Genomic DNA, 24,907 nt, shown 5'->3' with positions numbered 1-24,907 from the left:
TCAGGATTAAAGCCTGAGTTGACAGAGAAAGTTGATGATCAGCATCATGGGACCAACAAAGCCTGAATAGATTGGTTTGGTTTTGTCAACTCGAAACTAATCCTGTAACCCTGAGTTTGTTAAACTACCATCATGGTACAGGCCCCAGGAGTAATGGTTGGAATAATAAAGCAGACTGACTGAACTGCATAAGCTCTAGTTTTACATGACAGACTTCAATTCTTTACACATGTATGATAATGCTGACATTTCCACTCGCTTGCATTTCAAGAGAGAAAACATTATGTGAATAGATTACTTTATTTGCAGCTCTTCAACACGTGTGTTCAACATGCGTGCATCTGTCCATGTTGTGCATGTCATGATGTCAAATAAAAACAGTCATAAACATTAAAAATTATTTATTTTGGGTTTTTTGTTTCAGTATTTATTTATTGATCCTTATTAATGTCGATTCATATACTGAATGCTTCTGAATGTTATTTATATATAAAAGCACTTGCTATTCATGATTAAGTATCGTATTTAATGGAAACTTATTTTCACCGTTGATTATGTGAGGCAAAAGAAGTTATAATAATGAAGGATACACTGAAATTCACGGTATTTCAACACAACTTCTGCTCACGTATTTGAAGGCTGCTATTGGATCATTGAGGGTAAACGTCATTTGCGACTACGCATTACTTTACGGAGAGCTTACGACCTATTAGTTACGTTCTGCCTTAAGAACAAATGGTGCAACCGAAAAAAGTACAGAGTTAGTTACAAACTATCTAGTTGTTATTAAGCCTCTAGTGTGGACTTTACGTTCCAATTTAAGAAAGAACTTACGAACGACTGGTGCAACCCTACCCAGAAGATTAAGAGATGATCCATACACCAACTCAAAACAAGAGTTCAATGGCACGCAAGAGCTTGCTAGTAGCCTATAAGCTGAGCTTCGATTAATTTTTGGGAATTAACTGGGATGGCAGGAATGTTTGCTTGCTTTATTTTACAATACTTTGTTTTTATTGTGAGTGTACACAGACCCTTTACCAGTCCTTCCAGAAAAATGCTGCCTTTTTTTGTGATCGTTGCGGGCAAAAATCCTTGATTATGCGGCACGTTTTCTTAAAAAATGCGATGGAAAATGCGGGATATTTATGCAATTTTATGCGATAAAATTGCGGGAATTTACAAAAACTGCAGTTTGATGATCATGAAAAAGAGAAAAAAAAGCACTACATGACAAAGTGCTGGGAATATTTAAGTTCTCATCTTGTTTTATTGAAGACCTCAATAAACACATGGCTCAAATTTACAAAACATTGAGTCAAACAAGTTCTGTAGCTTTACAAAAGGAATATGCTACAACTTCTGAAAAAATGAATAAATAACTTCCTGTTTTACAGAGGTAGCTATACAGGGAGTGCAGAATTATTAGGCACGTTGATTTTCTGATCATATTTTTTTTCCAGGCACATTTGACCAATTCCAAACTACAGTAATCCTAATAACTACTATTGATTTAGTATTTAATAATGTATAAGTGATATATAATTGTTCATGAAGGCTGGAAATGAAAAACACCTTATATTCAGGTGTGCAGAATTATTAGGCATGTTTTCTTTTACAGATAAATTGAGCCAAAAAAGAGATTTAACTCAGACTGAAAAGTCAAAAAGTATTAAATGCCCATGAGAAGGATGCAATACTAATGCAATACTAGACATTGCAGTTAAGGCATGACCATTGGACAGTGAAATGCTCGTTGGGTCAGCAGGGTCAGACAAAAACATGTGGCGGAGAAAAGACACCTGTTAACTGCAAAAGAATTAAGAATTAAGGTGAAGAATTAAGGGTGAAACCATCAGGAACCCTTTAGTCTCCAGCGCCACCATTTTCCAAAGCTGCAACCTACCTGGAGTCTCCAGAAGTGCAAGGTGTCAGGATCTCAGAGACTTCAGTTAGGTAAAGAATCCTAAAAAATGACCCCCACTAGATAAGAATCATAAGCTGAAGTGTTGTAAAATACATGAAGCCTGCTTTTTTATAGGCTTTATAGGTTTTATAGGTTGAGAGTGACTCTTGAAAGACCAGCACCACATCCTCTAGTACCACTGTTTGAAGAATTCATCTTCCAGAATCTGGCAGTACGTTTTGGGAGTTCATTTTAATCCATCCTGAAGTCCGTTTTGCAGAGATGGACTAAAAATGAACTCCCAAAACGTACTGCCAGATTCTGGAAGATGAATTCTTCAAACAGTGGTACTAGAGGATGTGGTGCTGGTCCTTCAAGAGTCACTCTCAACCTATCTGTCCATAAAGCCTATAAAAAAACCTTCTTCATGTATTTTACAACACTTCAGCTTGTGATTCTTATTTAGTGGGGGTAATTTTTTAGGATTGTTTACCTAACTGAAGTCTCTGAGATCCTGACACCTTGCACTTCTGGAGACTCCAGGTAGGTTGCAGCTTTGGAAAATGGTGGCGCTGGAGACTAAAGGGTTCCTGATGGTTTCACCCTTAATTCTTCACCTTAATTCTTAATTCTTTTGCAGTTAACAGGCGTCTTTTCTCCGCCACATGTTTTTGTCAGATCCTGCTGACCCAACGAGCATTTCACTGTCCAATGGTCACGCCTTAACTGCAATGTCTAGTATTGCATTAGTATTGCATCCTTCTCATGGGCATTTAATACTTTTTGACTTTTCAGTCTGAGTTAAATCTCTTTTTTGGCTCAATTTATCTGTAAAAGAAAACATGCCTAATAATTCTGCACACCTGAATATAAGGTGATTTTCATTTCCAGCCTTCATGAACAATTATATATCACTTATACATTATTAAATACTAAATCAATAGTTGTTATTAGGATTACTGTGGTTTGGAATTGGTCAAATGTGCCTGGAAAAAAAATATGATCAGAAAATCAACGTGCCTAATAATTCTGCACTCCCTGTACAAAACAGACATTTGAGTGCTTCCAATGCACAAAGTGCAATCTCTTAAAGGGTTAGTTCACCAAAAAATGAAAAGTCTGTCATTAATGACTTCCCCTCATGTCGGAACACAAATGAAGATATTTTAGTGTAATAAAGGCCCTGTGCACTGCACTGTGCACTCTCAAGACCCATAAAGGTACTAAAGACGTCGTTACAAAGTCCATCTCACTACAGCTGTTCTACAATAACTTTATGAAGCGACGAGAATAGTTTTTGTGCTAAAACCTAAATAACGATTTATATAGTGATGACCACATCATGATTTCCACATCATGAAGCTTCGAAGCGTTATGAATCAGCGAGTTGATTCATGATTCGGATCGCGTGTCAAACTGCTGAAATACATGACTTTGGCGATCCGAACGTCTGAATTGACTCACTGATTCATAACGCTTTGAAGCTTCATGATGCTGTTTTTTTAAATCGGTCAACACACCGGGAAACTGCTTTGCGCGGTCCTTTGCTTTTATTTTTGTTGGCAAATGGGAATTTGCGTGCTTCATCATGGTTTCACCGATATCTATGGTTTCACCACGGGGTTTGCAGCTTTTCGATGACGTTCACGTCGGGTAATTACGTCACTTTAAAACGTTCCCATGGCAATAGGGGGAAATGGCGGCTCTTGTGTGAAGTAAACGAATATTTTTCAACTTTCTACTAATATATATGACTTTTTTGCAACGAAATGGCGGGGATTATGAAATCATGCTAGTCACGCATATTTTGCACGCGGAAATAGGCAATTTACGCTGCGAAAGTGCGGCGTATCTGAAAAAATGCGGCTCCCGCATAAATATGTGGACTTTGGCTGATTATAATAATATAATCGCGTTTTTCTGGAGGGACTGCTTTACAGTTTCGAATGATTTCTTACTCTTATCTTAGTATTTTAATTTGTTTCTGCTGTTATAATGACACAAATTCATTGGCATTGTGCTGATTCGTGTTGTGGAAGTCTCAGTCCAGTGATGCGTGTCCTCAGGTGCCACTCACTGTTTCTGTGTGGAAAGGTGAAGGCTCTTTTTCTTCTCGCTCATCTTTCCCTGATTTCTTGAAAACGCATAATATTGAACTTTGTGTATCCGCCATTGTCATTGCATGTTAATGAACTCACGCACAAAGAAAATGACTGCATTTTACCGCACAACAATGGTTCATCTTTAATTAGAGTAACAAATCCTTATTTTTTATTTTAAGCAATCGGGAATCTGGGGTGGGGTGGACATGTAAATGCGCCGAACTTGTATCGAACCGAGGTACATACCGAACCGTGACTTCTGTGTACTGTTACATCCCTAATATATATGTACTGTATATAAATCCCATGAAGAATGAATATTTAGCATCCTACTAGGCCACGCTTACCCTTCCGTGATTGACGGCAGCCTTCCCCTCTTCACTTCTCTCGTCCATTTCGTCATCGCTCCATTCCCAGTCTCCATCCTCGGTTTTGTGCAGGTGACCACTCGACCCCGGAACCCTTCTGACCTGCGGGTGTGAACGGGACACGCCGTCAAACTCACAATAATGCGTAGCCATTCACCGCACACCTTTCCAAAAGACATGGTGCTGAAAGTATTTCTCTCATTCATTTCTCCATAAGCATTTTTTAAAAGAGTTCTTGATCCAAACCAACCAGCTCTGAGATGAAGCACTTTACAACCTTTGATTTGAAGCAAAAAATATGAAATAAAGTTATTATATATACAGTGGCATGAAAAAGTATGTGAACCGCTTGCAGAATCTGTGAAAATGGGAATCATTTGAACTAAATAAGAGGGATCATACAAAATGCATGTTATTTTTTATTTAGTACTATCCTGAATAAGATGTTTTACATCAAAAATGTTTACATATAGTGCACAAGACAAAAAAAAGCTCAATTTATTAAAATAACCCTGATAAAAAGTTTATGAGCCATTGATTCTCAGTGCTGTGTGTCGTTCCCTGGATGATCCACGGCTGTGTTTTGTGATGGTTGTTCACGAGTCCCTTGTTTGTCCTGAGCAGTTAAACTGTCCAATGTTCTTCAGAAAAATCCTCCAGGTCCTGCACATTCTTCAGTTTTCCAGCCTCTTTTTCATATTTGAACCCTCTCCAGCAAAGACTGTATGATTTTAAGATCCATCTTTTCACACTGAGGACAATTGAGGGACTCAAACACAACTACTAAAAAAGGTTGAAACATTCACTGATGCTCCAGAAGGAAACACAATGCATTAAGAGCCGGGGGGTGAAAACCTATTGAATTTGAAGATCAAGGTAAATTGTACTTAATTTGTCTTCCGGGAAACATGCAAGTATCTTCTGTTGCTTCTGAAGGGCAGTACTAAATGAAAAAAATATATATATTTAAACAAAATAAGAAAAATTTGGACATCATCCTGTTCAAAAGTTTTCACCCCCCGGCTCTTAATGCATTGTGTTTCCTTCTGGAGCATCAGTGAATGTTTGAACCTTTTTTAGTAGTTGTGTTTGAGTCCCTCAATTGTCCTCAGTGTGAAAAGATGGATCTTAAAATCATACAGTCATTGCTGGAGAGGGTTCAAATATGAAAAAGAGGCTGGAAAACTGAAAAATGTGCAGGACCTGGAGGATTTTTCTGAAGAACATTGGGCAGTTTAACTGCTCAGGACAAACAAGGGACTCGTGAACAACCATCACAAAACAAAAAAACAGCCGTGGATCATCCAGGGAACGACACGCAGCACTGAGAATCAATGGTTCATAAACTTTTTATCAGGGTTATTTTAATAAATTCAGCTATGTTTTTTTGTCTTGTGGACTATACGTAAACATTTTTGATGTAAAACATCTTATTCAGGACAGTACTAAATAAAAAAATAACATGCATTTTGTATGATCCCTCTTATTTAGTTAAAATTATTCCCATTTTCACAGATTCTGCAAGCGGTTCACATACTTTTTCATGCCACTGTATATATACACCCCCATCCCACCCCCCCACAACAATTAATATTGTTATTTTAATTATTATTTAAATAATACAAAAATATGATTAATGACTATCCATCCATCGATCTATCCATCATTCTATCTATCGTTCTCTAAAAGCACACTGACTTGTTCTGACAGAAGCATATCATTGTTTAGCAACTTCAGAGCTCATGCTAGGTCCAACTTGGTATGTTTACAAATGATTGTTAAAAATCAATTTGTCTATGGAGTAAATGAATGGCATTTGTACTTTCAGAACCCTACGGTTGTGCTCTACAGCGTCACGCCTCGATATCAGCAGGGGTTGAGTTTGTCAGATAGTCTGTGTTGAGCTTACAGGGCTTATTTCTCTGGGTCAGTGAAGTGAGCTTTAATTCTTCTCCCGGCCCTAACTTGAACAAAAAGGCCAGATTTTTTGAGGCCTGCTCGGTGTCTATAACCAGCACTGAAACATCCCACTATCTGTTCTCTTATGCAAGACACATCTTTCAAAACATGCTAAAGGTTTAATTTGGCCCACAAGATCTCGACATCCATCGATGTAGGGCGAACCAGGCGATCAGCCCAACTCCTGAAAAGAAGCAATTTTGCTCAACAAGATCCCTAAATTCCTGTCATAGCCTTTTCCCAGTCTGGCAAGCCCTAATCTGATCGGCTGGCTATACACAATTTCCGAGAATAAGTGTACACAGGTTTTGCTATCCTTCCGCCAGGAAACGTTATATTAACAAGGTATCAGGTTGATAAAATTAATGCTTTTGAGGAAGAACTAGTCAATAAGTTTGCCAAATGAATTAGTTATACAAACAAATGTTATTATTGTATAGGGATGGGAGATATACAAAATAAATTCTTAAAAATATATATTGAAAATAATAATGGTTCCTCTGACAATTTTCAAAGTAATGGCAACTTTGATTTGCTTACTTTATTATTATTTTTTAATTTCCTTAATGAATAATTAAAAATATATGCTTAAAAATATATGCTTATATATATATATATATATATATATATATATATATATATATATATATATATATATATATACTAGTGCTGTCAAATCGATTACTCGTGATTAATCACATCTAACATAAAACATTGTTTATATAATACTGTGTGCATATATTTATATAAATATACAAATATAATAATATAAACTAGGGCTGTCAAAAGATTAACCGCGATTAATCGCATCCAAAATAAATGTTTGTGTTTACATAATATATGTGTGTGTACTCTGTTAATCATTATTTATATATAAATACACACACAAGCATGTATATATTGAAGAAAAATATATTATTTTTATATATAAAACATTTATATTTATATATATTATAGATTATATAAATGTATATACAGTATATACATGCAAATATTTCTTAAATATATACATGAATGTGTGTGTATTTATATAGAAATAATAATTAACAGTACACACACATATATTATGTAAACACAAACTTTTATTTTGGATGCGATTAATCGCAATTAATCTTTTGACAGCCCTAATATAAACACACACTCATATCTTATATAAACAAAAACTTATGTTAAAAGTACCTTTATGTAAAAGTTTGTTTGTAAAATGTGTATATTTATTATTATTATTATTATTATTATTTATATATATATTTTTATAATATATATATATATATATAATAAACAAAACTTATTTTAGATGTGGTAATCGACTTGACAGCACTAATATATTCTTAAAAGTATATAAGAATATACATATATTCATTATTAAGTATTATTTATGTTCACAATATATCCTTTATAATGAAAAATAATAAAGGTTTTATTTATGTGTTGCAGAAAACATAGGCATATCTTTTCCTTTCTTTTTTTTTTTACATAGCCTACTCAAAGTTGACAAATGTATACCAGTATACCACTATTGTTGTAACCTGTATATCACCGACCCCTATTATTATTTCTACCTTCCCCTAAATAGCACATCAAATCAAAGACTGTAGCTGAACGCTTTTCATGCCTGTCAGACTGTCTCTTCTGGTCTAAGTGGGAGGTTCAAAGTCTGGAACCACCGCAAGACTAGAAGAGTTATAGCTAGTTCAATCCCTTTAATCCCAGAACCAGCGATAACTCTATCAAAAAGGCACAGAAGACCTTAAATCCTCTGGACGTCTGTGAAATATGATGCACCAGACTGCGGATATCAGACAGAATGATCGATGACACTTTCTCAAGTTATTGACAAAATCATATTGGCCTGATCGAGAAATCAAGCTCAACCCACTACATATAGCTACAGTACATCCGGCCGCCCCGTCCTGACACAACACAAAGACACATCGTCTTCCAGGAGATTTACTCAGCTTCCACTTCAAGACAAAAGGTGACAAACGGCACACACACAAACACACACACAAACACACACACAGACAAGTACATCTAGAGGCGAGAAGCACTAAGTAAGCGTTCAGCGAGTGAGATAACATGTACCCGTCTCCCAGCATCCTTTTCTGTGTGCTGCTTCCTCTGCTCTGGATCCTTCAAAATAACACATAGATAAACAAAGCAACAAATAAACATGAGCGCATGATGATGACAAACTACACCTGCGGGCTGTGTGCTTATGAATAACACGAGTGGGTCAGCGGCACAGAGCTCTTCAACACACACTCGCTGTCATTTAGGGACATTATGTAAGCTCAAATACCCAGTGGTAAATTGCTCTCTTGGAAAATGTGATGTGCAATCGAGTGTTGTGATGCAGACATTCAATTACACAAAACAAATCATTACAATGCAGCAGGAGAAAAACACAACCAAAGTATATCATTTTAGCATCTAAACGTATTCATACTGTAATCTCAATTTACTCCACCTTATTTTCTGAACTACTGTACATTTACTTTCTATGCTTTGGCAATACTTAATGTTTACAGTCGAGCCATTAAAGCTAAAAAATATTGTTTTATAGCAATATATTCTGATTTACATCCATATTTCAGCACCAGGTATAACTCGGCAGTCAATAACAAGAGATTATTAAAATTTCAGCTGAAAATAACTCAAAATAATGTTCTCCACCACCATGAGTCAACACATGTGTCCACTGCAGAGATGCTGCAAGTCATCCGAGAGTCAAACCAGCGAGCTGCTGCGCCCCCTACTGGACACAAACCACAACCAATGAACGTCACTGGGTACACAGGAGAGTTATACAGGTTTAAATGTAATCTCATTGCAGGTTTAAGTGAAGATATAAGATAAGACCTTATCTCTGGTCACAATAACATGATTTTTGACTTTATTCAGTGAGAGATTTGCTTCAGGAAGATCTAATTTAATGAGGCGGCAGATTCGAGGATAATGAAATAGGATAAATAACAGAATAAAATCTCTCTCTCTCTCTCTCATATATATATTCAAGGTATTTATATATTAAATTCTAGTATGCATGTGTGTGTATATATATGTCTATAAATAATAACTGAATATTTTTGTCTCTGTAATAGTTATATAATTTGGGGAGTTCTAAACTTTATTTTTTATTTTAGATGTAATAATCATTATAGGGTGGTTTTGTAGTATTTATTAGGGGATGTTTTGTAATAATTTTTGTATTTGTGTTATTTGATTATTTAAATTGTAAAGTGAGGGTTTATATTTCTGTTTCTTATACACACACAAACATATTTAGATATAGATATATAGTCAAACCAAAAATTATTCAAACATCAGATATAATTTTGTACTAGTGGGTTCAAGACACTATCTCATTTTTGTAAGTGAGGATAGCAATTTAGCAAAATAAAGTAAACTGTGACATATTATACCCAATAATTCTTCATACAGTGACTACCAGTAAAATTGATACAAATTTGGGACCAAATTTATTCAGACACTTTGACCTGAACATGTTTTGCTGAAGTGTTTTTTCTTTAATTGCTAATGTGACCTTTTACTCCACAGACTGACCAAAATGAAGCTTTGCTTGGTCATTGGTTGACCTAAATTGGAATTATCTAATGGTGTAGTTAAATTTCACAGCTGATTGGTTGATTGTAATCCATTACATTAAAGTTATCTGACATTATCAAGATGAATTTGTTCTGACACAGTTTAACTCTGAGCTCTTGTTGTATATTATTACCATTTTCTAAAGTATAGTCAATAAAAACGTTATAATGTGAGAAATGTTTGAAGGTGTCTGAAACATTTTTGGTTTGTGTGTGTGTGTGTGTGTGTGTGTGTGTGTGTGTGTGTGTGTGTGTGTGTGTGTGTGTGTGTGTGTGTGTGTGTGTCTGTCTGTGTGTGTGTGTGTGTCTGTCTGTGTGTGTCTGTGTGTGTCTGTGTGTGTCTGTCTGTCTGTGTCTGTGTGTGTGTCCGTGTGTGTGTCCGTGTGTGTGTCCGTGTGTCTGTCCGTGTGTGTGTCTGTCCGTGTGTGTGTGTGTGTGTGTGTGTGTGTGTGTGTGTCTGTCTGTCTGTGTCTGTGTGTGTGTCTGTCTGTCTGTCTGTGTGTGTCTGTCTGTGTGTCTGTGTGTGTGTCTGTGTGTGTGTCTGTGTGTGTGTCTGTGTGTGTGTCTGTGTGTGTGTCTGTGTGTGTGTCTGTGTGTGTGTCTGTGTGTGTGTCTGTGTGTGTGTCTGTGTGTGTGTCTGTGTGTGTGTCTGTCTGTCTGTCTGTGTATATATATGTATATACAAAGTTTCTCATGTCAAATGGAGAAAACTATGACACACAAAATATATAAGTATATATCTTAAAAAACAATCCCCCTTGTTTTCTTGTTAACCTTGTTTCCCTTTGTGTATATATACCCCAGTGTTCCTTGTGTTCCTGGAGGAGTCTTGTCCTACACGGATGTACGTTTGGTGCTACTCATGCTGTTCCTTGGTTTTCTGATCTCTGTGGTTTTGTTATGTGTATTGTCATTAAACCCACTGCATTTGGATCCAGCTCTCCTGTGGTTTTGAGTTCACTCTACATTACAGAAGACTCCACCAGGAACACAAGAAACACTGGGGTATATATACACAAAAAGGTTAACAAGATAGCAAGGGGGAGTGGCTAACAGGCAACACCTGGGGAAAACGAATCATCATGAAAAACTACAAAGAACGAAAGGTGCGTCTCAATCAGCTCCCTAGCTCAGTAGTCAGGGCACTTATCAGGGAGTCAGCCCATTGACTTATGTCCTTATCAGTGCCCTGACTACTGAACTAGGGAGCTGATTGAGATGCACCCTATAGCTGCGTCTCATTTTGGAGGCTGCGTCCTACGGAGGTCACATTTGAACCATAATAAAATTGACGGTTATTCCTTGTGAGGTGTAAAATACTGTAATTGTTGTCTTCTCAATCTAATGGTTACTTTTCTTACATGAGACCGCCTCGATGACGTATGCAGCCTTCAAATGCGACCTCCGGAGCATGCAGCCTTCGAAATGAGACACAGCTTATAAAACATGGCACAAGACAGGAAATAAAAGTCCTCACACAAGACAGGGGAACACAGGCTAGGATCATGACACACACACACACACACACACACAATATATACTCATTAAAAAGCTGAAATTGTAGGACAAATACAATAAAACACTGAAAATCTACGGTAGGTATGAATTTTACAATTTATTTATAAGCATTTTTTTTTACTTATATTATTAGTGCTTGAAAAAACATTTGGCTGTCAAATCAGTCAAAGCATAGTATTTTGTTGTCATGTGAAACAGGAAATAGAGTCAAGGGCTGCGTCCGAAATCGCATACTCTCGAGTAGGTACTTATTTTGAGTAATTACTTCACGACCACTAAAATAGTATATTCTGTATAGAAAGTGTGTGTAGTATGACTAATCCAGATGTGCTACATTCAGCATGTTCCCCTTATCACGTGACCTAACAAGGTCATCATTTTTCATGTCAAATGGAGAAAAACAATTATATTTGTCAAAAAATATTTTACCTTAAAGTTTGAATTTATCTTTGAAAATTATTAGTTCTATGGTTCATTTGTCTAATGACATTGTCTTTAGAAAACTCAAAGGCCAAATAAAGAACACATTAAAATCTATTTTGCAATGCTGCTCAAATCTGTATCGCTCAAGTGGACGTCACTGAACGCTTTGTGGAGAGATTCTGTATTTGACCTTGGAGTTTCAGTGTCCTGAACAGAAGCGCAGCTGCTAATATTCACGTCCTCACAGTGAGGAGCTCAGAGGAGAAAGACAGAGAATGACAAAGACAGAGTGAGGCGGACAGCCGTGTAGAGAGAGAGAGAGAGTGAGAGATAAAGGAATACAGAGGGAGAGGAAGTGAGGTAAGGAAGAGAAATGGTGTTTGTCAGGAGTTGTTCAGGTCAGAGAGTCCTTAAATGACAGCATCTTTCCCGGCCGTCTCTCTCCGCGGGCTCAGACTATGCTGACTGGATACATAATGTGGGAGTGAGGCGGGGTTGTGATAGCACAAACACATCAGCAATGAGGACAGACACCCGGTGACAGAAAGGACACGCTCACACTGCTGACACATCCTTCATCAGAATATTCATGAGGACCACGATTCAGTTTCATAATTCACATTTTTAGTACGCTTCACAATGTGGCCGTGTCAAAACCTGAAAAACGCTGCCTCCACGGGGAGACACAAACTTTGTTCATGAAAAAAATGTCACCGTTTCCACAAAAATATGAAGCAGCACAACTCTTTTCCACATTGATAATAATCAGAAATATTTCTTGAGCAGCAAATCGTCATATTAAAATGATTTTTGAAGGATCATGTGACACTGAAGACTGGAGTAATGATGCTGAAAATTTACAAGAATAAATTACATTTTGAAATATATTCAAATAAAAAACATTTATTTTAAATGGTAATAATAATAATAATTCACAATATTACTGTATTTGTGATTCAGTAAACAGCCTTGGTGAGCATGCATTTCTTTCAAATACATAAATAAAAATTTGAATTATTATAGATTATTTCCCAAACACATTGATATACATTTTTTTTTATATTTTCTTGGTTATCTGGAAAGATTTATTTTGGTCATAAATGATTACATTAGTAAATTAACCAGTAATATCTTAATTTGTGGACAAATGATCTAAACACCAATAAAACAGAATTTATTATGAATTTTATTTATTTAATAATTATTTTATTATATTAAAACTTGTTTTCAAAGAATAGGTTTTTTTTCTTTTTAAAGCATAAACTTGCTCATTTTGTCACCATAAAATCAAAATTGACCATTCTAAATTTTATGGAACACTGCAGAATTTATTACAAATTACTTATCCGTGCACATTATTATTATTTTTTTCTCATAATCTTCTCTTATAGCAACATCTCTTCTATGATGACATGTTTACCGGCATGGGGGCGGGACCAGAGTTAATTTTGACAGCAATTTTTGATATAGTTTTAGTCATAGTCTTTTGACTAAAATGCCATTTAGTTTTAGTCATATTTTAGTCAACTGAATTGTTTTTAGTTTTAGTCGACTAAATATCATAAGATTTTAGTTGACTAAATCTACAGTAGATTTAGTCTCCTAAAATCTAATAAGTTTAGTTAAATTGTGATACATTAAGCATTACATAACCGACTGACATTACATGTCATTACATGTCACTTGAACTGACATTTTGACAATTTTGTCTTTGACATTAAAAATACACGAAAGAGAGCTCAATTCACTTTTTGTGTGTTTTTTAAAAACATCTATATAGTTTTTATAACTTTGTATTTCTGTTTTAGTCAGTAGGCCATATCAGGTTAAGCTAAAGCTTCAAATAAGTTTATTTATTTATTTTTTATTTAATTTCAAGTAATGAAGATTTTTTAAATGGTTTTAGTTAACTATTATGACCCTGATACTTTATTGAATGTGTCAAATACTGGTCTTTCCTCCTGACTATAAATTATATTAAATACAGTTTATTGTGTAACCAAAAACGAATATATAATGCGTGACTTTTAATTATAAAAAAGCTGGAAATACACCGGGACTCTTATTTTGAAATGTCTGCACCTCTGTTGCAGTTGCAGCTGCTCATTCAAGTTCAGATGAGATAAAATCAAGGGGGTAATCAAGCCCCCGAAAAGCGTATCTTCCATAGGGTTAGGATCACCTGCTGTTAGCATCCCATTGACTCCCATTCATTTTGGTCTCACTTTGACAGTGAATATCTTTACATCTGAACACGACAATGTATAAAAGGCTCCATTACCTTGTATCTTACACTATCGCCCCATTGAAGCTGTTTTTGTAAAATATAGGCTAACAATTGCGTCATAACCACTCGACTGTGTCGCATAGTAGAGAAATTACCGTATAGACAGGAGGAGAAGCTCGCAGGCAATCTTTTACTGTCTATGAGGCAATCGGGGGGACGTGGAGGCATAAACGCCGATAGAGATGTTGCAGATCCTGCTTCATTCATCAAAAGTTGCTCCTGCTCACCCTCTCTGTCTCTGCAAGATTCGGTGATTCAGATTTCACTTTGCACAACTACTAGAAGTCTTAGAACTGTCAGACTGGTTGCTCACGTCACATCTACGAGGTCAAGCTCAGTCTGAGGCTGTGCAGTACATCAGCCATCAGGAAGTGAGTGCTTCTACCTCACTTCAGTTTTCTCTGTTGAAGTCTATGGGGTCGCTGTGTCCATTTCTTTTACTGTCTATGGATAAAATATGCATTGTTACAGCCGTCTAAGACATATTACTATATAAACATTGTAAAGTAAACATTGTCATTATTCATCAGCACTAGTTCATAAACAATTGCCTGGCATAAATGTGCGCTATTCATTGATTGTGAGCCGCTCTGGAGCGCTGTATTGGGGATGCGTGAGCCCGTAGAAGCTCAACAGCGCCGTGTTTTCCAGCGGTTAGATCAGCATATTCAAATCAAATGTGCGCATCTGTTACACAGGATATGAGTTCTGACTGGATCTCTTCCCTAATCGTCCCTCCCTAACATTTTTGTCTCGTTTTTATTTGTTGAAAAAGAAAAAGACATCCAACACTAGTTTTTATTTAGTTATCGTCTCGTTTTCGCCAGTGAAAAAAAGTTGACGAAAATTATTCGTCAATGAAATTAACACTGGGCGGGACAACCAACCTGTCACTCACATGAGATCAACCAATAGCAAACAAGAACCATCCAATCAATTCCCTGTGGACAAAATCAAGTCCAGATAACTTCAAATTAAACCCTGCGGCTCGTGACGAGACATTGATGTCTTAAGACACGAAACGATCGGTTTCTGAGAGAAACCCAACGGTATTTATGCAAATATATCACCTCATATCAGACGAACGCTTCAGCTCCCCAGACTGCCATCACTTCCCGTAGGTGAGGTCAAAATTCCGGCCGGGTCATAGATATGTATATGTAGATTCCTCATTCGAACGATCCACGCCATGATTCACACAGGCACTAATGAGGAATCTATGTATATATCTATGACCTGGCCAGAATATAGTAAATGTGTGAACAAAGTGACCGATTTCAGCCGCAGCTTCAGCTTCTATTTATAATGTAGGGGGCGGGCTTCAGATTCTAGAGAGCAATTGATTGATCCGAAGTGCAGTGAGATGTCATCAAAATCATTTATCCGTATACGCGGAAGTGAGAGACTACGTTTTGAAAGCTCATTACTTCTAAATGCGAATTCTGTCTTTGTTTTGGAGCACACTAGCTTATAGACAACTAACATATTCATACTAAAAGCCAAAAAAATGCATGTGCATTTTGCTTCTCCAGAAAATTGATTGTGTTTAAAGGATGTTTAAATAGTTTTATTGGAAAACGCTGATTAAAACATGATTCTTTTGCAGAGCAGTGGCTGAGAGCAGCATTTGAGATGGAGCCAGAGACATTTTGAGCAACAGCGCAATGCAGCGACTACCGATGGGAGGACAGACAGTGATCCATCACCTGATAAAGTTGGACTCTGCCACCGACTACCAGAAACCAACAGCAGAGAGACCCGCTGACCTCCAGCTATTTAATCACCGTTAGTGTGAACATCCCTTAAAGCTGTTTGTTGACACGGTTTCAATTGATGAGCTTCACTACTGTACCACCCCACTAACAACTCCAATTACACAATTGAGGTACTACAAATAATGTTTCAGATCTCTAATTAAACCTACATTTCCCAGAGGTTCACTTTCCTGAATATGACGCCTCGGTTGACTGCAACTGTTGTCAAATCTAACAAGAACACATGGGCTCCGTTCCACCCAGACAACAGACCGTACGCCGTTTCTCCCTCCCTCCCATTAATACTGTAATTCATTGAGAAGAGTCTATTACTGAAAGCACGACTAGTTTTCCCAGAGCACTTCAGACAACTAAAACACCATCACATCAACAAAATCGATTCTAAATGGATCTGCTGTAGTGATTATTCTTTACAAGTCAGACTCTAAATATGTCCGTGTGGCTGCACGGTAATCTGCCGGGTCGCTTTTAAGTGCACTCATTTGGTCATCTACTCTGGATAAATCCCTTTATCAGTGCAAAACACACCTTCTTTGATGCATTCAACCTAAAAAAACACCATTACAAACATCACACAAGGCAGTTTGCATGCATTTAAGAGCTTCTCTCAGTTATTTGTGGTTTGTATGGATGGATGATAGCTAAAGAATTATACATTTAATACATATAGTATTTTTCAGTCTTAAACTGTACATATATCTCCAACTGTACGCATTTGCTACTAGAGGCCGACCGATTTATCGAATCGTATTTTACCGGCCGATATGAGCCTTTCGCAGATATAGTCGCAGATATGAACGCACGCCCAAGCATCTCACAATGTGCGAATATTCACTCAAAATGCCGGTCTTGTCAATTATCATCCTTAACATAGTCCGTTATGTCTTAAGTGAACGTAACATGAAATTTGCCAGTGACCGCCAGAGTTTATGCAATATATCAAAAGAAAGAACAGAGCCTCTGTTTCATTCCAGCTTCATGCATTCTTTTTTTATCAACACTTGAATGTGGGTACGTTTCATAAAAAAAAAATATATATTTTGAGGAAAAAGCTGAGAAAAATCACGTTTTTAACAAAGACTAACTTACATACAGATGGGATTCAGATTGGTTATCAAAACACAGATGGAGTAACAAATCGAGTCCATCAACACCTCAAAGCTTCACAGTCCTGGGTTGACATTTCATTCAATAACACAGCCGTTTTGATTTATATGCTGTTTAAAGTTGATAATCGCGTTTTTACCCATGCATCTCATATGAGATCGCTCGTTTCTGCTTCTTCTTCATCTGTGTTTTGATCAGGAGATTCTGCACTCGTTCAGGAGATGCTCTTGACTGAATAACTTTAATAAGGGTTAATCTATATTTATACAGTGAAGACTATGACGGGATATTTTACATTTGATTACTATTTCTGTACCTAAAAATCTAGTTTAGACCTGCATGGAAAACGTGAAAAGAACCGTTTTTCATTTGCATGTTTGTTCTGTTGTATTTATGTACAATGTATGTATATTATGTACATACTGTATTATATATACAGTACCAGTCAAAAGTTTGGACACCAATGGGAAAGTGTGTCCAAACTTTTGGCTGGTACTGTACTATAATATATACATAAAGAATATCGGCCAATATATCTGTATCAGAATTTTTTTACTCCCCAATATCGGTACCCAAAAACCCATATCGGTCGGCCTCTATTTGCTACTGTATATATTGGCTTAAAAATAAGCATTTTTTATCAAAAGAACAATAATTTGAACCAAACATTGTATCCAAAGAGATTCAAAGTATTGTAAAATACAATAAAAATAACCCTAAACTAAATTAACACAATATTTAATGATTTTCATGCATCTTATATTACATGCATCTTACATGCATTTACATGTGCATCTTATATTACATGCATCTTACATGCATTTACATGTGCATCTTATATGAGATCGCTCGTTTCTGCTGCTTCTTCGTCTGTGTTTTGATCAGGAGATTCTGCACTCGTTCAGGAGATGCTCTTGACTGAATAACTTTAATAAGGGTTAATCTATATTTATACAGTGAAGACTATGAAGGGATATTTTACATTAGATTACTATTTCTGTACCTGAAAATCTAGTTTAGACCTGCATGGAAAACCTGAGAAGAACTTTTTCATTTGTATGTTTGTTCTGTTGTATTTATGTACAGTTATGTATATTATATACATAATGTATTATATATATATATATATATATATATATATATATATATATATATATATATATATATATATATATATACGGTCCCAGTCAAAAGTTTGGACACCAATGGGAAAGTGTGTCCAAACTTTTGGCTGGTAATGTACTATAATATATACATATAGAATATCGGCCAATTTATCTGTATCAGAATTTTTTTACTCCCCAATATCGGTCGGGCTCTATTTGCTACTGTATACTGTATATATAGGCTTAAAAATGTTTAATAATTTTAATCAAACATTGTATCCAAAGAGATTCAAAGTATTGTAAAATACAATAAAAATAACCCTAAACTATAAATGAACAAAATATTTAATGTTTTTCATGTATTTATATACACCATTACAATACTTAGTAATAAAAGTGCACATTTTTACGAAAACATTTGTTCCATGAACAATTTTAAGTAATTAATTACTCAAACCATATCAACTTGAATCGTTGAGTTTAAAATTGATTCATTGAAACAGTTTAAATCCAACTATTTAATTATAAACTAACAAGTTTGAATCAGAAATGCTATTAAAACTTCTTGTGACGAGATGAGGAAGGACTGCTGACTGAATATTTACATAAATTTATACTCTATACCATATCGGTAGCCCACATTTGAAAACACCCACATTCCTCCATCATTTCAGCCCATCAATGTCAAAGCCTCTACTTCCATCTCCACCGGGACATTCTGTACATCCTCCTAAATGGATGGATGTGCAGAGCTCTTTAGCCGCCACTTCGCTCATTTATTTAGTGGGCGAGAGGTGTGGGGTGCTGATAGTCGCCACTCTCTGTTCCGAAGTCTGACAAAACAGACGGTCTGGCATGCAAATGGCCCTGTTGCCTGCATTGAAGCCCATTTTTCTTCATTAGGTGTCTGCTAAAGGCACCGAATGAAACTGAACTTAATTGAACGCAAGTGAGTTTTACACCACTTGCTTAGTAAAGAACCATTCCACACACACATTTTGAGGGGAGAGTCTATTACTGCATGTTTATGAAGCGTAAACATTTAAAAAAATGTCAACATAAAATCTGCTTTCAAACATGCATTGAAATTTGTATCTTACCAAAAACATGGCGTGTTAATGCTCATTGGTATTTAAGTTGAGTTTCCGATGCTTTTTTTTAGATTCCAATTTTTATTTGAATTGGGGTAACAAACGATGCAGAACTGCAAAAATCAATTCTGAATGTAAAGAAGTAAAATGAACAAATTGATTCAAATCAATTTGTCAATTTAACATCAATCAGGCATAACATTATGATCCTAATATTGTGTCAGTCCCCCTTTTGCGGCCAAAACAGCCCTGACCCGTCAAGGCATGGACTCCACTAGACCCCTGAAGGTGTGCTGTGGTATCTGGCACCAAGATGTTAGCAGAAGATCATTTAAATCCTGTAAGCCCCCATGGACCAGACTTGTCCATGACCCTGTCGCCAGTTCACCACTGTTGTTTCCTCGGACCACTTTTTATAGACACTGACCACTGCAGACCGGGAACACCCCACAAGAGCTGCTCTTGGAGAGGCTCTGACCCAGTCGTCTAGCCATCACAATTTAGCCCTTGTCAAACTCGCTCAAATCCTTATGCTTGTCCATTTTTCCTGCTTCTAACACATCAACTTCGAGGACAAAAAATGTTCACTTGCTGCCTAATATATCCCACCCACTAACAGGTGCTGTGATGAAGAGATGATCAGCGTTATTCACTTCACCTGTCATAATGTTATGCCTGATCAGTGTATAATAAGGCTGAAATGATTAGTCGACATTATGGACAACAAATAGGTTGTGCCCGAAATCGCCCCCTATACCCTTAAATAGGGCACTATTTGAGGGCACAGCCATTTGTAGTGGTGTCCACAACCTAAGTGGACGTTATCGAGTGCACTCATTCAATCCCATAATGCACTGCAATAATGGGTATACAACAGATGTACGCTCAATGGATAGAGAATACCTATAATGCATTGTGAGGGTCATGCCAAATGACTTCAAGTGGACTATATTAGTGGAGTAATGTAGGGAATGGTGAATGAGGGTATATGGGGCGATTTCAAACACAGCCTTTGATCTCATATGGGTCTGCAATAACGTGGTTTGACCAGTGGAACGCTGTAGCACAATACTGTAATGCAGCCTTCTGGATGCAATCCAATACAAGACACAGCGCTTCAGAGAGCAAACAAGGCCAAACTAGTAGAGATTGGGAAAGTTTAACATAACTACAAAAAAAAATTTAAAAAATGCTTTCATATGCATGGATGACAACTCTCACATTCAGACTCACGCAATTGACAGGGCACATTCATTCTCTCACACAGTGCAACAATACATTGAATAGCAAAGAGCTCTTCCTCTTTACTACTAGTTACAGCACAAAAAAACACTAAGACAGACAGACAGACAAAGAGGACAGACACATAGACACAGACAGACACAGCAAACACATAATCTAGCAGAGTGAAAACAACAACACTTGATAAATAAAGAGGTCACGATAGAGTCCATGCATGAACCGGCTCTTAAAGTAATAGGTTAAAGTGCATCTCATGTCTGAGTGGACGAGTGAGCACTCAGTGAGTGTTTAGGGCCGATGTCCTGCAGTGAGAAACATTACAGTTTCCGATCCCTCAATCAAAAGCAGCCACACTGTTTAATCAATATATAAAGCACTCTAGTGAACGTGAGAGAAGAGACACCCCTCTGGCCTGTGGGGAAAAATACACTCAAATGTGTGGGGATGAATGAGACTGCGTTACCTTTTTGGCTCTTTGGCTTATATTTGGTCCTTTAGTAAGCAGCTTTTCAATCAAGTACTCTCGATTCTATAACACAGAGGCAGGAGGGGGGGAAATACAAAACATATATCAGTAACAGACCACTGCGAAGCACTGGTTAAAGCATTTGAAGTATGGGGAGAGAGTACACTGCCGTACCTTAGCCTTTTGGAAAAATTTACATTTCAAAAGCTCGGCTGCAGTGGGCCTGTGGAGATAAAAAGAGCGGAGTTAAAGCAGTTGATGCTGACATTTTCAGACACGTCCATATTTCAGGACTCAACAATAAGATTTTTGTTTTGTTCTGTTTGGCCAGTAGATTTTTGTCAGATTTTTATTTGACCTGGTGACATTTTCACTGTCCCTGAGGCCCAATTTTGGATATTTTCTGAGATTTTTATATTCGCTTCCAAACACATCAAAAGTTGAAGTAATGCACGCAAGTAAACACTCAAGTATTATATGTGATATTATTGATATTGCATTTACGGAGTGTCTATTTACACTAAGGGCAAATACGTCTTGTTGGCAGAGGCGATTACACTAACTCCCGTAATTTTGTCTGGGCAAAAGTGGGCGAAGACACTGCATTGTCAACAGAAGGGAAAATGTAGGGGTAAGGTGCATGGCAGAAAGTTGAGATTTCGAACCCAAATCCACCTTTTGCCGAACTCGCTCTACTCCCTTTTCCCATAACATATCAGATCGAAAAGGCCATTATTTTCAATAAAAATGAAGAGAATATTCAAAAAGTGGAAAAAGTGTCTAACGTGTTAAATAATTTTGGGCCCTATTTTAACAATCTGAGCGCATGGTCTGAAGCGCATGGCGCAGATGCACATAGGGTGTGTCGAAATCCACTTTTACTAGTTTAATTACAGAAAAAAAGGTTGGCGCAGGGTCCAAAAGGGTTGCACCTAGTCTCTTAATGAGTCATGGGTGTGTTTTGGACGTAACGTGCAATAAACCAATCAGAGTCTCATCTCCTATTCCCATTAAAAGCCAGTTGCACTTGCACCACGGCGGATTCGCTATTTACATGGCGGAATTTGCGAGCGGAAAGACTGAACGCATGTGTGTGTGTGAACGTATGTGTGTGTAATAAGCAGAGTGTATGCGCGTTGTGCACCCGCCTATAGACGCATGATACTAACACACCCTTTAAATAACACAAAAATTCTTGTTTTATTGACTTTCGACCAGGTTTTTGTTGGTCAATGGCGCAGTCGTTTTCAGTTCAACAATGCTCCTGAACACACACGTTATCAGACCAGCACACCCATGGGTGAACAGATGGGAGCAAGTGCATTTGCTATTTAAACAATGTGGCGCTGTATGTGAAAATGATAACTGCGTCGGACTGAAACTAGCAAAAAACAGTTGCGTCACACCTGCCGTCGCATTGTGTCAGGTGTATGATAGGGCCCAAAATTAGGGGTAGGTGTAGGGAGGGCTTTGTCCCAATAAGGCGGCATCCATTTAATAATTTTAATAAATATAATAATTTACACTCTGTTATTATTGCATATGTTTAATGTACAACAACACTGAGGTGCAAATAGTATCTGCCACATATACATATACGCATCCGCATATATACATATAAATAAATAAATGTAAGTGTGTGTATGTGTAATGGAATGAAAGTCCTGTTTTCATGATATAAATTATCGCCCACGCCCCCCACTACAGCCCTACTACCCAATGTCCAATATATATCGACCAGACGAGACTGCTGATATAGACAGTGAACTGACCAACAGCAATTTATGATTTCAAGATCTCTTTTATTTGAGCGTAATCAGACCTACTTTGTCTGTGTGGCATTTCTTTTATTGACTGCGATTTTTCTTTAGAGAGAACTGCCATTCAATATTGTACACACAACACAACTCAAATCAATATGTTTGCCTCTAGTATTAAAAGGCTTGGTTGAAACTTCTGGTCATGCACAGAGAAACGTTCAACATTCTTTATGATTCTTGGACACAGATTTACTCATTTGTGTGAACAAATAAGGATGATTTGGTGGATTCAAATTACCTCTTTGCAGGGTCCTTCTGAAGGCACAAGGATATAAGTTTTCTAAAAGATTTCCCATACTTCTTAAGCATCTCTTTGTCTTCAATCCCAGTCTCCAGGGTTGGAGGATCGTTCTGCAGCGTGAGCATTAAAACCTGCAAACATCAGACATGAAAATACTTGTATAATATTTGTAGGGTTGAGAGAAAGTCTTTAATGATGCTACTAGGTAGAGGAATACTTTACAAATGCGGACTTATGAACTCTCTGCAAAACATCTCCTTGTGTATTTTAATGAAAAAGCCTGAACAATATTAAAGAAAGATATAAATTAGGACCATTTTCATTTTGGGTTATTATACTTTCACTGTCTGAGCCTGTAAAAGCACTTTCGATATTAGATCAACTGTACAGGCTTTGTATTCATTTAGTTAAAGAGGACCCATTATGCTTTTTTTAGTGTGTGTAGTGTTGCAGTTTGAGCATGAAAAAGGTTTACAAAGTTACAAAGCACAAAGTCACTCCAGTGGGAGTTATTCTCTATATAAGTGCGCCGCACGGTTTCTGAACTCCTTGAAATGCCTTGATTGTAGGCTTCAGTTTTCTTCCAAGAAACATGTTTCAATATTCCTAATTTAAATAATTCCATGTCAGCAGCAGCAAAAAAGGGACGAGGCCTGGTTGAGTTAGTTGGTAGCATGCTAAAACTCACGTTTATGGTAAGGCCTGTGATTTCCCAAACACGCTCTAAACGATTGGCCAATCACAACACACTGATCCAGCGGAGCAATCTGAGCACATTGCACTTTTCAGAAGGAAGGGCTTCATAGAGACAGGAACTAAACAGAGGGCCCTATTTTAACGATCTGAGTACATGGTCTAAAGCGCATGGTCCAAGGTGCACTTGTGCGTGTTTCTGAATCCACTTTTGCTAGTTTAACGACGGAAAAAACAGTCGGCGCACCAGGCACATGGTCCAAAATGGTTGCACCTAGTCTCTTAATGAGTCATGGGTGTGTTTTGGGTGCAACAAACCAATCAGAGTCTCATCTCCCATTCCCTTTAAAAGCCAGTTGCACCATGGCGGATTCGCTATTTACACAACGGAATTTTGCGAGCGGAAAGACTGAACTCTTCTCCGGAGAGGAATCATTTTATTTTTAATATTTAACCCCCTGAGGCTCTTCGGTCATATCTGACCCTAATTTTTTTTAATAAAAAATGTTAAAAATCGTAGCTTCATCGCAATGGTCCGAAACTTGGTGACTTTATTGGTACTTGGTATATGAACACCCTGGAAACAAAAATAAAGTCTAAGTGGTCATAAAAAAAATAGTCACACTCAGGACCTTCGGGTCAAAAATGACCCCCATAGGAAATGAATGGGAAATTGGCAAAAATATGAAAATACAGAGTTTTTTTGTGCATGCAATCTACAAATCAGCCAGGATGCAGAAAAAAAGGACTCAACAGTGAAGGGGTGAATCTCGAAAACATCAAGAGTGCAAAACAGACAAAAAAACACACACAGTGTGTGTGGGTGAGAGTTTTTTTGTCTGTTTTGCACTCTTGATGTTTTAGAGATTCACCCCTTCACTGTTGAGTCCTTTTTTTCTGCATACTGGCTGATTTGTAGATTGTATGCACAAAAAACTAATTTCCCATTAATTTCCTATGGGGGTCATTTTTGACCCGAAGGTCCTGAATGTGACTTTTTTTTTACGACCCCTTAGACTTTTCAAATCCTGGCCCCAATTTGTTTGGGTGTTCATATACCAAGTATCAATAAAGTCACCAAGTTTCGGACCATTCCGATGAAGAAATTTTATAAAACGCAAGATCCACTATAGTGGTAAAAATGTGCTATTGCGTGATAAAAATGCTCAATGTGTCCACCGGATGGCACCGATCT

General features: G+C 37.2%; 1 protein-coding gene across 1 annotated transcript in view; it reads right to left on the bottom strand.

The window, feature by feature from the left end:
* Positions 1-24,907, bottom strand: part of stk39 (serine threonine kinase 39) — a 114,713-nt gene that overhangs the window by 59,315 nt on the left and 30,491 nt on the right. Inside the window, exons 8-11 of the mRNA XM_079822557.1 lie at positions 23,017-23,150; positions 21,133-21,181; positions 20,956-21,021; positions 4,356-4,478 (exon numbers count right to left, since the gene is read on the bottom strand). Coding sequence (XP_079678683.1) covers positions 4,356-4,478; positions 20,956-21,021; positions 21,133-21,181; positions 23,017-23,150 — 372 coding nt within the window. The remainder of the gene's footprint in view (positions 1-4,355; positions 4,479-20,955; positions 21,022-21,132; positions 21,182-23,016; positions 23,151-24,907) is intronic.

The sequence above is a fragment of the Gobio gobio genome (genome assembly GCF_949357685.1).
Source record: "Gobio gobio genome assembly, chromosome: 7".
Lineage (NCBI taxonomy): Eukaryota > Metazoa > Chordata > Actinopteri > Cypriniformes > Gobionidae > Gobio > Gobio gobio.
Note: the sequence above shows the minus strand (reverse complement) of the source record. Positions and strands in the feature narration are given on the sequence as shown.